The following is a 15,190-nucleotide window of genomic DNA, read 5'->3' on the forward strand; positions in this document are numbered from 1 at the left end:
AAGGAATACATCTCTGATAGCTTAACTAAGGGCTTCATCCAGCCCTCAACATCTCCAGCAGGGGCAGGTATATTTTTCATTGGCAATAAAGATGGGCGTCTTCGTCCCTGTATTAATTACTGTGCTTTAAATAATATCCCCTAAAAAATGATACCCCTACCGTTGATACAAAAGCTCCTAGAAAGACTAAGTAAGGCTAACATCTTCACGTAAATAGATCTGCGAGTGCATATAACCTGGTTCCTGTATGTGAGGGGGACAAATAGAAGACTGCCTTCAGAACTCGATACTGGCACTTTGTGTACCTCGTTATGCCCTTTCAGCTGTTTAATGCCCCTGCAACATTCCAACACTTTCTGAATGACGTTTTTCGTGACATTCTGGATTTCTTTTTTTAATTCCTTTATTAATTATTTACTTATATGATATCTTAGTTTTTTCCTCTTCTCCTGCTGAACACCTTGAACACATGAAGAGGGTATTGCTTCATCTCCGGAACACGGATTATACACTAAACTGGAGAAGTGCATATTTGATGCAAAGTCTGTAGAATTCCTGGGCTACATTATCACTCCTGGACAGATCCAAATGGAACCCCCGCAAGGTCACAACTAACATTTTCTAGGGTTCGCAAACTTTTACAGATGCATTATAAAAGGTTTCTCCCAAATATGCTCTCCTATAACCACCTTGATCAAGAAACATGATAAATTTCTATGGACAACTCAAGCCCAAGAGGCCTTCGAAAAATTAAAAAAATGATTAACCCAAGCACCTATTGTGGTTCTACCAGACACTACCAAAGCCTTCTACCTTGAGGTAGATGCCTCTTACATCACTGTTGGGGGTATCTTTTCTCAAAGAGGACAGAAGGATGAGCAGCTACATCTGGTAGCATTCTACTCCCAAAAACTCCTTCCTGCGGAGAACAATTATAATGGAAGTGAAAGGGAACTTCTTGCAATTAAAGGTACCTTAGAAGAATGGCATCATCTATTAGAGGGAGCTCCCATACTTGTTACGGTGTATACGGATCACTGTAATCTAAAGTATCTTTGTGCTTCCAAAAAATTACGTCCCCGTCAAGCCTGCTGGGCCTTGTTCTTTTCTAGATTCAATCTACAAATCACCTACCACCCTGGATCCAAGAACCTAAAGGCAGATGCCTTGTTATGCATGTATGAAGATACTGACAGCACCGATCAAACCCAAGACACTATTCTACCCCAACATCAATTTCTCGTAATGCAGGTCTCACTTATAGATCGCATATGGAATCTAAATGATCAACCACCTGCTATAGTTCTGTCTCTGACCCAAAAACAAGGACTATGGTACCACGACAAACAGGTGTATGTGCCACCCTTTATTCAATCTGAAGCACTCAGCCAATTCCATGACACTCTTTCCACAGGCTATGGTGGAATTACGCAAACATTAGAAAGTATTAGCCGTTACTATTGGTGGCCATCCATCAAGAAAGGAATATGTCCTGGCCTGTGACATATGTGTCCATTCAAAGACACCAAAAATTAAACCAGTAGGACTTCTACAGCCTCCTACAGTTCCTCAGGGACCAGGGACAGACATAGCCATGGACTTTATTGTGGATCTACCTCTGTCACATAACCACAATACCATCCTGGTGGTAGTTGATAGGTTCACAAAGATGGCACATTTCATTCCCTCCATAGTACTCCCTTCTGTTGCTAAGACCACCTCCTTGTTTCTGCAAAATATCTACCACCTGCATGGATTGCCTCAGTCAATCATAATTGACCGAGGTTCTCAGTTCACCTCCCGTTTCTGGTCCCACTTTTGCAGTCATCTCAAAATCCAATGTTGCTTATCATAAACTTATTACCCCCAGACCAACAGGAAAACTGAACAAACCAACCAGAATTTGGAACAATACCTCCATTGCTTCACCTTGTACCTACAAGATGACTGGCTGTCTTTACTTCCAACAGCAGAATTCTCTTATAATAGTCACATGCATCATTCTATTAAGGTCATGCCTTTTTATGCCAACTATGGTTTCCATCCATGTGCCTTACCCGAGTTGCCTTGCCCCAAAACGGTACCTGATGTGGCCTTGCATTTAAATAAACTTAAACAACAAAGGCAGATACTAATAAATACTTTAAAGATGGCACAACAATGTTATAAAGGATATACCAACAAAAAGAGGTCCCCAACACCTACCTATGTCCTAAGGGATAAGGTCTGGCTATCCACACAGAATTATGTTCTGTCCTTCATGGAAATTATCCCCAGTGGCTGTTCACTTAGCTCTCCCTGCCTCCTACTGGTTACATACAGTATTTTATGTGTCTCTGCTGAAGCCTTGGAGACCCAACTGTTTCCTATCACGTGTTGCTACTCCACCTATTCCAGTGATGGTTGACGGTTCAGAAGAGTTTGAAGTCCAAGAGATTCTTCACTCCAGGCGTAGTAGGGGATGTTTGGAATACCTTATCCACTGGAAGGGGTATGATCCTGAGGAGCAATCCTGGGAGCTGGCCAGGAATGTCCATGCACCTGCAAAAATCAAAGCATTTCATCTGAGACATCCTGGTAGGCCAAACCCGTTTTGTGCCCTGAGGTTGCATCTGAGGAGGGGGCTCTGTCATTACCTGCTCCTGGCTTCCGGTGGCATCCTAGAGGTGGTGCCGTAATGGTCTCGGCCTCCTGGGCCTACTATCTCTGGTCTTCAACTGTCTTCCCCCTTCCTTCTCGCCACCGAGTTTTGCAGTGAACGTGCCATTGCGGTAGAATGGCGGCCACCACGGTGACTCTGTGTTTGAGCATAAGAAGGGAGGAGTCTGATGGAGGAGAGCTGGCGCTGAGTCCCTGACCTCCTCTTATTGACCTTGCTTGATCCACCTACTGGGGGCAGGTGACCGGTCACGTGACTTAGTTTCCCTATATATTCTCAGCACGCCCCCCCCCCCCCCAGTCAGTGCTTGGTTAATTTCCTTGCTTCTTGGTTCTGGAGTTCTTACCTTGTATTTTAACTCTTTAACTCTGATTCCGTTATATAGATTTCCTGGTTCCTGCCTGCTGCCTGCCCTGACTTCGGATTGTTTTGACATTGTCTCTGTCTTTGCCCTTTCATTTATATTAATGGCCTACGTGCCACCACTGACCTTTCAAGATCCTGTATCCTCTCCCAGGATTTCCTGAAGGTCGTGATTGTAAGCAAGTGCTGTTCCGCTGCAACTGGGTTCCAATTCAACAAAAAAACCTAGGTGGGTTCTTACAGTTTATTTCGATAGCTTATAAATGCAACCTAATGGTAGTTTTATATAATTTTAATACTTCTGTATACATAGTACCATCAGAAAGAAAGATCAGAAATATAATAGCTATTTTGTAAAATACATATACACTGGCTTTTACATTTTAGAATACAAAAAATCAAACCAAACATTCAGACGGCACTTACTGTTATGGAAATTTTAATAATATTTATTAAATAATTCTGGATTTTGGAATTCTGGATTTGGGGCACATTTATAAAACTAACCAGAGATCTCATGTCTGGTTAATGTTATAAGTGCTAATTGCTGCAGCAAGTTATCAGTAACAATAATCAGCCACTTGTAATGGCTGGTTAATTATTGTGCACCCTCTTTGCCAGTTTTCGGGCATGCAATAATTTAGTGCTCCACTTGTAATCCAGCCCATAATGTTTTTATCCAATCAATCTTTTGACTATAGCCCAATATTTTTTCTATATTTATTTTTCATCTGTAGCATTTTTTTTTTTAAGATTGTATAAGTGCTGATAAGTCTTAAAATAATATCATGCATTAAAAAAAAAGATAATTTAACCATAAAATGGCTATGTTGAAGCTGTCTACGGGTATATGAAATTAGCAGGAAGCATATGTTTGTAATTGCTACTTGACTAAAATGGAAACTCCTACAGGTGGCACAAGCAAAAAAACAAAACCTACTTTCCATTGCAATTGTTTATAAAAAAAAAATTAAAAAAATACTATACAATATAAAATTACCTATTTTAAATGATACCACAAAATTGGTTGATTATAATTAAATATAGATTATTACAAATTATACCAAAAACATAAAAAATATAATACATTCAAGCACTAAAAATAGAATTTAGTAAAACAATAATTATATTTTTATAGCTTTATATTGGCACTGATTACAAGTGATGCACTATTGTTTTTGTGCTTAAGCGCTAACTCCGCTAACTCCGCTAATTTGTAGCACTGGGAAGAGAAATTTTACATTGACTTAATGTTACAACAAAATAAGAAATGTTATGGATTACTGTTGTGGGTGAAAATTCAGCACTCAAGATATATGTGAGCAAAAGATTTACTATATCTCTTCTAATGATTAGACCTGAACTGTTAACTCCTTAGCTTGGTCAGCTGCAGTTAGAGACGGAAAAACACAAATTTGTTTTCACCCTTTGAATATATACTTTTTACTTCCAGCCATAGGTCACATTGTCATGGCACAATAAGCAAAGCACCTTTACCACCCAAAGGGATTAGAGCCAGACAATATTAACCACTACCTCATATATACTATATGTCTCAAAAGTACAATATGTGCCATAACTGTGATCTACAGCAGAGGTCTTTGGTCTCAGTAGTAAGATAAGCATACCCAATATCACAGCAGAGGTTTTTGGTCTTAAAAGTAAGGTACGTATACACAGGTATCACAGCAGAGGTCTTTGGTCTCAGCAGTAAGGTAAGCATACACAGGTATCACAGCAGAGAATACTTAGCTTTAGGAGCAGAGACATTTAGATATGCCAGAAGTCAGGAGCAGGAACCAGCAAACAAGGACCTTCTAAGGCAATAACTCAGTACAGAGTGATGTACTGAGCAGCCTTATATAGGGACTCCCACACCTGTGCCTTCCAGATGGTAGTCCTAACAATTAGAGGCTGGCCCTTTAAATCTAGGCAGCCATCTAGTCAGACTGGTCTCGGCGTCTCTGCACGTGGGACGCCGAGACGGACCGCTGGGGGCCCTGCATTCGCTGCGGCAAGTGGCTAGGACCAGGGTAAGGACCCTGACAGTATTATACTGTGTATTTACTGTAAATATTTCACATTAAAATGTTCTGCACATAGCAGAATATGCTCTAAGTATTTATAATGAGATATTTCTACATATATATAACTGTATATATCTATACCTATATATAATAATATACACAGTGTATATTGTATGTATATATATATATATATATATATTATCTTTGTAAACAACATTGGAATGTGAAATATTCATATTTTCATGTAGAATTAGCGCACATGAGAATATGTGATTGGGTTAGCGCGAGAGTGGGGTGTTTTTTGCACTTCTTTTGCTCCAGTGATTTCTATGGAGTTAGAAATGCATGTGATATTATAAGTTTGGCGCAACCCAACAAGAGAAAAAAGCTTTCTTCTAGTGCAGTTAGCGCTGACGTTAGCACTCCACTTGTAATCTGGCCCTTAGTCTTTTATATTCAGGTTTTGTGACAAGAAAACAAACCTTTTGTATTTTCAAGATCATATTACAATTATATTATTTCAGATACATTCTGAAAGCAGATATACATGATCTGAGAACTGTCACTGAATCAGTTTAAAAGTGTTTAATGTCAAAATAATTTATAAACAAGATACAATTTTCTTTGCTTTGCTTATTGTGCTGATTTTATACAGAGTAGTTACTGCCACCACCTGTACAGATTTTGAAGTGCAGGTACAACAAAAAAGTTATGGGTTTGTATTCTACATGTATATACTGTACATTTTATAAGTGCTACTACTTCATGCAATATTCTGACTTAAAAAAATGTGTTTAGCTTTTACATACCTTTATTTGTAATAATCCCTATGTATAATATTGCATTATATTTTATAAAGAGAAAGAGTGATAACAATACATTAACTTAACATGTACTTGTGTTGGTATTTTAATTATTTGTTTATTATGGCTTTATTCATAAGACTAAAGTCTATGTGGTGAGCCGTTTATTTCCTTTAAGGAGTTGTGTGCATTGTGTATTTTTCTTATCTACTACAGTTTTGCATGCTAGATTATGTATCTCTCAGGGTGCACTATCAATATTGCAGGTACATTAGCGCACAATCTGGTATCACAAGTCCATGGTAAATGAGAATTATCAGACAATGTTTAGTGTGGCCTTATACTTTAGCATGCCCTATACTTTCAATGGATAGTGTGGCCGCACTAAACATTGTTTATATTTAAATGGTGAGTTATGGGTTGTACTCGAGCAAAACACATAGCAGTGCTATAAAAAAGTTAGAGCAACTTTAGGACTGAAGTAAAGTGTTACGGATAGATTTGAAGTATAGCAAAACACATGTAAAACATATTGCAATAATGTATTTAACACATATTTATACATTTAAAATGTTAAATATAGGTTTATTATAGAAATAAAATGTAACAACTGTTGATATCATCACTGTGTTCAACGCTAGGGGGCACATACAATATAAAAAGACTAAAAAAATCGAAAAGGGTCAAACTGTGTACATATGTTGGTAAAAACAGATCGGGAGTAATCTATTAGTTTATATAAGTGTACAGTGATGATTCACCTAAATAATAAAAAGACATAAGAGAAAAAAAAAATCTTATCTGAGTCCCAATCAACACCATCAATATGGTTGCAAACAAAAGAGAAGAATGTCCCAGAAGTTGATAATAAATACGGACAGAGATCCAGGCTGCTCCTCTTCAAATATAGTTGAGACCGAAGAGAAGAATCTGTGAATGGAGATCACAAAACAGAGGGCGCCTCCTAGTATAATACTGTGATGACAAAGTGGATATATACACAAGAATCTTTAGTCGGTATTATACTCACAAAAGTAGCAGCACCCACTTGTGCTGAATCAGGCTTACTGAAAAATTACCAGTGTTCCAGCTCACTGCTCCAAGGCGAAAACCAAAACCAGGACAAGGATTCTGTGAAAAAAATCACAAGGACAGACCTCCTAGTGTGATACTGTGATGGTCATAAGAGAATACAGATATCTTGAGTAGGTATTATACTCACAAAATAGTCAGCACCCACTTGTGCTGAGTAAAGCCTTCTGAGATCTTGCAGTGTCCCAGCTCACTGTTCCCAGGCTAGGGAAAGATGGACACAAAATACCAGTGTTAGCTCCAGAGCGAAGAAAAAACAGCACAGGCTTCCAGTATATTCAAATAAATGTATTAAAAACTAGGTATAAAAACTAATCGCTAGATTTAAAGTTTTGTCGGTAAAAACCCGCGTAGCTAACGCTGCCTTTTTTCCCAACGCACCCTTCCAACAACGCTGGTATTTAGAGTTGTCTGAGGGGCTGTGTTAGGCTCAAAAAAGGGTGCGTTGAGCCAAATTTAGCTCCACTTCAACCCTCAATACCAGCGTTGCTTACGGTAGCGGTAAGCTGGGAAAACGTGCTCGTGCACGATATCCCCATAGGAAACAATGGGGCATTTTGGGATGAAAAAAACCTAACACCTGCAAAAAAGCAGCGTTCAGCTCCTAACGCAGCCCCATTGTTTCCTATGGGGAAACACTCTGTAAGTCTACACCTAACACCCTAACATGTACCCCGAGTCTAAACACCCATAACCTTATACTTATTAACCTCTAGTCTGCCGCCCCCGCTATCGCTGACACCTGCATTATACTATTAACCCCTAATCTGCCGCTCCGGACACCGCCGCAACCTACATTATCCCTATGAACCCCTAATCTGCTGCCCCTAACATCGCTGACCCCTATATTATATTTATTAACTCCTAATCTGCCCCTCCAACGTTACTGCTACCTTACCTACACTTATTAACCCCTTATCTGCCGACCGGACCTCGCCGCCACTATAATAAATGTATTAACCCCTAAACCGCCACACTCCCGCCTCGCAAACACTGTAATAAATAGTATTAACCCCTAATCTGCCCTCCCTAACATCGCCGCCACCTACCTACAATTATTAACCCCTAATCTCCCGCCCGCAACGTCGCCGCTACTATAATACATTTATTAACCCCTAAACCTAAGTCTAACTCTAACCCTAACACCCCCTAAATTAAATATATTTTAAATGAAACAAAATAATATTCCTATTAATAACTAAATTAATCCTATTTAAAACTAAATACTTACCTATAAAATAAACCCTAATATAGCTACAATATAAATAATAATTACATTTTAGCTATTTTAGGATTTATATTTATTCGACAAGCAACTTTGTATTTATTTTAACTAGGTACAATAGCTATTAAATAGTTAATAACTATTTAATAGCTACCTAGTTAAAATAAATACAAAATTACCTGTAAAATAAATCCTAACCTAAGTTACAATTAAATCTAACACTACACTATCATTAAATTAATTAAATAAATTACCTACAATTACCTAAAATAAAATACAATAAATTAAACTAATTTATAATAAAAAAAAAAAACACTAAATTACAAAAAATAAAAAAGAATTACAAGCAGTTTAAACTAATTACACCTAATCTAAGCCCCCTAATAAAATAAAAAAGCCCCCCAAAATAAAAAAAATCCCTACCCTATTCTAAAATACATAAGTAATCAGCTCTTTTACTAGCCCTTAAAAGGGCTTTTTGCAGGGCATTGCCCCAAAGTAATCAGCTCTTTTACCTGAAAATAAAAATACAATACCCCCCTAACATTACAACCCACCACCCACATACCCCTACTCTAACCCACCCAAACCCCCCTTAAATAAACCTATTGCTAACCCCCTGAAGATCATCCTACCTTGAGTCATCTTCACTCAGCCGAGGAGGTCCTTCATCCGGTAGAAGTCTTCATCCAAGCGGGGCAAAAAGAGGTCCTCCATCCGGTAGAAGTGTTCATCCAGGCGGCGTCTTCAATCTTCATCCATCCGGAGCAGAGTGGAGCCATCTTCAAAGGAGCCGACGTGGAGCCATCCTCTTCAACCGACGGACTAACGACGAATGAAGGTTCCTTAACCCTTCAAGGACCAGCGACATACCCTGTATGTCACTGGTCTTTTTTTGGAACTTGATTGTTTTATAGCGCGGTCTTGCCACCAGTGTTGAGACTGCTCTATTCCACAAAGCCTGCTGGAGGGAGGGCATTAATAGCGTGTTCTTGCTAGACTTATGCTATTATGTCCTGAAAAACCCTTAACGACCAGTGACATACAGGGTACATTGTGGTCATTAAGGGGTTAAGGGACATCATCCAATCTAATCAGCCAATCATATTGAACTTCAATCTGATTGGCTGATTGCATCAGCCAATTAGATTTTTTCTACCTTAATTCTGATTGGCTGATAGAATTCTATCAGCCAATCGGAATTGAAGGGACGCCATCTTGGATGATGTCCCTTAAATGAACCTTTATTCGTCGTTAGTCTGTCGGTTGAAGAGGATGGCTCCGTGTCGGCTCCTTTGAAGATGGTTCCGCTCCGCTCCGGATGAAGATTGAAGACGCCGCCTGGATGAACACTTCTACCGGATGGAGGACCTCTTCTTGCCCCGCTTGGATGAAGACTTCTACCGGAGGAAGGACCTCCTCTGTGCACCTTGGATGAAGAATTCGGCTCGGCTGAGTGAAGACGACTCAAGGTAGGATGATCTTCAGGGGGTTAGCGATAGGTTTATTTAAGGGGGGTTTGGGTGGGTTAGAGTAGTGGTATGTGGGTGGTGGGTTATAATGTTGGGGGGGGTATTGTATTTTTTTTTCAGGTAAAAGAGCTGATTACTTTAGGGCAATGCCCCAAAAAAGCCCTTTTAAGGGCTGGTAAAAGAGCTGATTACTTTTGTATTTTAGAATAGGGATTTTTTTATTTTGGGGGGCTTTTTTATTTTATTAGGGGGCTTAGATTAGGTGTAATTAGTTTAAACTTCTTGTAATTCTTTTTTATTTTTTGTAATTTAGTGGGGTTTTTTGTATTATAGAATAGTTTTTTTTTATTGTATTTTATTTTAGGTAATTGTAGGTAATTTATTTAATTAATTTAATGATAGTGTAGTGTTAGGTTTAATTGTAACTTAGGTTAGGATTTATTTTACAGGTAATTTTGTATTTATTTTAACAAGGAAGCTATTAAATAGTTATTAACTATTTAATAGCTATTGTACCTAGTTAAAATAAATACAAAGTTGCCTGTAAAATAAATATAAATCCTAAAATAGCTACAATGTAATTATTATTTATATTGTAGCTATATTAGGGTTTATTTTATAGGTAAGTATTTAGTTTTAAATAGGATTAATTTAGTTATTAATAGGAATATTATTTTGTTTCATTTAAATTATATTTATGTTAGGGGGGTGTTAGGGTTAGGCTTAGACTTAGGTTTAGGGGTTAATAAATTAATTATAGTAGCGGCAACGTTGCGGGCGGGAGATTAGGGGTTAATAATTGTAGGTAGGTGGCGGCGATGTTAGGGAGGGCAGATTAGGGGTTAATACTATTTATTATAGTGTTTGCGATGCGTGAGTGCGGCGGTCTAGGGGTTAATACATTTATTATAGTGGCGGCGAGGTCCGGTCGGCAGATTAGGGGTTAATAAGTGTAGGTAAGGTAGCGGCGACATGGGGGGGGGCAGATTAGGGGTTAATTAATATAATATAGGGGTCGGCAGTGTTAGGGGTAGCAGATTAGGGGTTCATAGGGATAATGTAGGTGGCGGCGGTGTCCGGTCGGCAAATTAGGGGTTACATTTTTTTTTATAGTGGCAGCGATGTGGGGGGGCCTCGGTTTAGGGGTACATAGGTAGTTTATGGGTGTTAGTGTACTTTAGAGCACAGTAGTTAAGAGCTTTATATTCACGCGTTAGCCCATAAAGCTCTTAACTACTGACTTTTTTTGTCGTTAGGAGTCTTATCGGTAGAGGGTCTACCGCTCACTTCTCCCAAGACTCCAAATAACGGCGTTAGGCAGATCCCATTGAAAAGATAGGATACGCAATTGGCGTAAGGGGATCTGTGGTAGCCTAAATTCGCGGTAGGGAAGGGAACGGTAGACCCTTTCCTGCCTGACTCTAAATACCAGCGGGCGGTATAAAGCAGCATTAGGACCCCTTGACGCAGCTTTTGACGGCTAACGCAGAACTCTAAATCTAGGTGTAAGGGTGCAAGGCACTCACCCAAACTATATAAAATAACAAAGAAAATACAGATTACAACGCGTTTCTCAGCTATACTAGCTGTTTCATCAGGCATCTGTTACTGGAAAGGAAGCACTGGCTTTTAAATACAAACTAATTAATCAGAAGTGGCCATTATGACACACCTTCTGTTCACCCAATCAGCAAGGATATTATTTTCCTGGCCTGGGAACAATGAGCTGGGACACTGCAAGATCCCAGAAGGCTTTACTCAGCACAAGTGGGTGCTGCCTATTTTGTGAGTATAATACCTACTCAAGATATCTGTATTCTCTTATGACGATCACAGTATCACACTAGGAGGCTGGTTTCCTTGTGATTTATTCACATAATCCTTGTCCTGGTTTTGGTTTGGACTTGGGAGCAGTGAGCTGGAACACTGGTCATTTTTCAGTAACCCTGACTCAGCACAAGTGGGTGCTGCCACTTTTTTAAGTATAATACCTACTAAAGATTCTTGTGTATAAATCCACTTTGTCATCATAGTATTATATTAGGAGGCGCCCTATATATATATATATATATTTATATATATATACATATTTGAATGTGTGTACACATGTGTAGATATGTGTATATATGTGTACAAATGTATGTGCACACACGCACACAGATAAGTCTGGGTGCAAGGCTCATAGGGAAAATTACAAAATAAATTAACACAACACACAGAGAAAGTTCAGCACTTGCTTACAAGCTTTCAGCTAAGATTAAAAGCAAAACTAGAAGAGTTAGTTACCGCATCTGGCCAAATGGGACAAGCTCAGGTACCACGTCATGGTCTCTTCCAAACCTGGGTCCCTAATACAGCCATACAAATGCCAGTTCTCAGTCAAACAAACTGGGAACAAGTCAGGGTTCACAGACTTGACGTGGTACCTGGTCTTGTCCCATTTGGTCAGATGCGGTAACTAACTCTTCCAGTTTTGATTTTAATCTTAGCTGAGAGCTTGCATGCGAGTGCTGAACTTTCTCTGTGTGTTGTATTAATTTATTTTGTAATTTTCCCTATGGGCTTAGCACCCAGACTTGTATGGGGTTAACTGCCTGTGACTCTGGAAACAGCACAGCTTTCTGAGAGTGCTATTAGCACCCAGGGTTGAGCTTGTTGCAGGGTCATGGGATGTGTACCCAGTCCAGTCTGAGATTGCACTTCCCTTCCGTGTTTTGTATATGTCTAGGGTGATTACATAAGTCCGTGAACCCTGACTTGTTCCTAGTTTGTTTGATTGAGAGCTGGCATTTATATGGCTGTAATAGGGACCCAGGTTTTGGAAGAGACCTTGACGTGGTACCTGCCCTTGTCCCATTTTGCCAGATGCGGTAACTAACTCTTCCATTTTTGCTTTTAACCTTAGCTGAGAGCTTTTAAGCGAGTGCTGGACTTTCTCTGTGTGTTGTATTAATATATTCATAAACACATACAAATATACACTTCTTCACATAATTTTTTTTTTTTTTAAATATATAGGGCTAGATTATGAGTGGAGTCCCATTTAGCGCTTTCGCTAGATCGCTATCTGCACTAGAAGTAAAGTTTTTGCATAAGTCGTGTTGCGCTTATATTATTAGTGGAAATTAAAAAGCTATCATTCTTGTGCTAACCAGATGCGTGGAAAAAGCTGAACCTAGAATATTGAGCTAACCCGAATGCATATTCTCATATGTTAAAGTCCTTTGCCGATCTTTTTCTTTTCTTTTCTTTTTCTTTTTACTCAAAGTTGTTTTTTATTTCAAAAGCTAGGATAGCTTCAATATCCATCTTATGGTGAATCAGAACACATGTAAAATACCTTATAATACATTAGATTCCAACAAGGTACCAAAAAGTACAGTAAAATTAACACTTCCAGTACTGGAAATGTATGACACAAAACAATACAAAATAAAAAGGTGGAAAAGTGACACTGTTTCCTAAAATGAGTCTCATTCTGTACAACAGGAGTAATGTAGAGTCCATACTTAACTCCAAGAGGCAGTCCTTAGTTGCAGAGCTGCAGCTTTAAGCAGACCCCAAATATCAGTTCAGTTTTAAACCTATTGATAAAATCATTAATTAATACCTTTCTTGCAGAACTAGCATTTACACACTACACCAACAAAACTGAATATGCAATTTAACACTTAGAAGTCCATCGGGAGTACTGTACAGTGAGAATCTTTAACAGGCCATATGATTTGTAGAAATTTAAATTTGGTACATTATTCAATATCCAGAGTTTAAAAAAATCCACTCGGTTTTCTGAAATACTGAGCATGCCACAGCATACCTGAATTAAGAAAATGTTCAATATGGCTGATGGCCACCACGCCTGGGAGATTTTCCATAGCTTGCACTGCCCTGACTGTACTCATAGCCTGGTCCATATCCATAATATCCATATCCAGTGTAGTCATAGTTTACATAGCCTCCACCATAACCTTGCTGTCCATAACCACCATATCCCTGGCTTCCATATCCTTGGTTCCAGTAGTTGTTATATCCTGGATTCCAACTCTGGCCTTGTACTTTTCCACCTCTGCCTCCTCTTCAACTACTTCTTCAACTACTAAAGCCACCTCGACCACCATACTGTTGGTGGTACACTTCTTTAGGTTGTGCTATTTTTATTTCACACTTGCTACCGCTAACATTGTATTATTTCTTTTCCAGGATTTTTTTCACTGGCTCCTCTTCTTTAAAGGTTATGAAAATTAAGCTTCTTCTCTTGTTAGTTTTAGGGTCCATTTGTAATTCAATTGCTTCTATCTCTCCAAATGTTCCAAATTATTCCCGTATTTTATCCTCTCCTGCTTCTGGGTTGAGTCCGCCAATGAATATTTTCTTTATTGGGTCTTTCTTCATTGCCATTGCTTTCTTGGGATCAATTAATCGTCCATCGAGTCTATGTTCTTTTTGCACCAATACCTTGTCAACCCTGGCAGCATCTTTAAACACAATGAACCCAAATCCTCTTGATTGCCCAGTGTTTTGATCCATTTTTATTGTGCAGTTTGATACTTCACCAAACTTAGAAAAGTAGTCTTTCAAGTCTTTTTTGCTTGTATCCCAACTTAGGCCACCAACAAACATTTTCCCTGCGTCCTCCTCGCCTTTGCTGGCATCGATCTGATCACCTTTGGAGCCATTTTTTACTCCAGCCTCTGTGCCTTTTTGCCTCAGCGCCTTCAGCATTAGCTGCTTCATGACCGTTCTCAGCGGTCTCCATGTATTGCTGTTCAGTATCAGACATTTTGGATGCAGGGTATTTAGCACATAAGAAACTGTGAACGTTTAATTCTTCCAAGATGGACTCTCTGTCTTTTTCTTTTCTAACACCTGAGACATCATATATTTAAGCCTTTATAACTTTTTTGTGTAATATTTTTTTTTATTATTTTTATTAGATGGTGTTATTATGAGTGTAAGTGTACTTTGTGCTGTATTTTTTATGTGTTTTGAGAGACAGTTTTGCATAATAGTTAACCAGAGCTCTAAAGTTGTGCTAACCCAGCGCGCATTAACTTCAATTACGCTCAATTGATTGCATTTATTTTCAACAATGTACTATGACAAAACTTGGGTTATAAAGGCTGCAGCTCACCTTTATTTATAAACATATCAAACCATAGGAGCCATAGGTATGAATAAATAATTAAATGCCTATAAACCATATACACCATTGGTGCTTTCTCACCACATTGCCTACATTAACCCCACTCAGTCTCATCACTGAACTCAACCTCCCCTGGCAAACCAGGAGGTACACCCCTTCAACCTAAAGTTAAGATCACCCAACAAGCACTACTCCCACAAAAGAGCTGTGACAAAGATTAAAATTAAGGATGAGGGGGGGGCGGAGCCAACAGCCGAGCAGGGAAAACGTGCTTTAGAGAGCTCCTGCAAAGATTTAACTAAAAAACAGGCAAATTGCGATTTATTCACTGCAATTTGCCCTAATCCTAATAGTAAACAAGCAGGACTGTCCTCGCACAGTTAGTAAATCGTTTTAATTATTACTC

General features: G+C 38.9%; 1 protein-coding gene across 1 annotated transcript; it reads right to left on the bottom strand.

The window, feature by feature from the left end:
* Positions 1 to 13,731: 13,731 nt before the first annotated feature.
* LOC128639409 (heterogeneous nuclear ribonucleoprotein A/B-like) lies at positions 13,732 to 14,421 on the bottom strand. The gene is given in 2 exon segments (XM_053691597.1): positions 13,732 to 14,336; positions 14,338 to 14,421. Coding segments are annotated over 2 exon segments (465 nt in total). The 3' UTR covers positions 13,732 to 13,955.
* Positions 14,422 to 15,190: the final 769 nt, after the last annotated feature.

The sequence above is a fragment of the Bombina bombina genome, chromosome 1 (assembly GCF_027579735.1).
Source record: "Bombina bombina isolate aBomBom1 chromosome 1, aBomBom1.pri, whole genome shotgun sequence".
NCBI classification, from domain to species: Eukaryota; Metazoa; Chordata; class Amphibia; order Anura; family Bombinatoridae; genus Bombina; species Bombina bombina.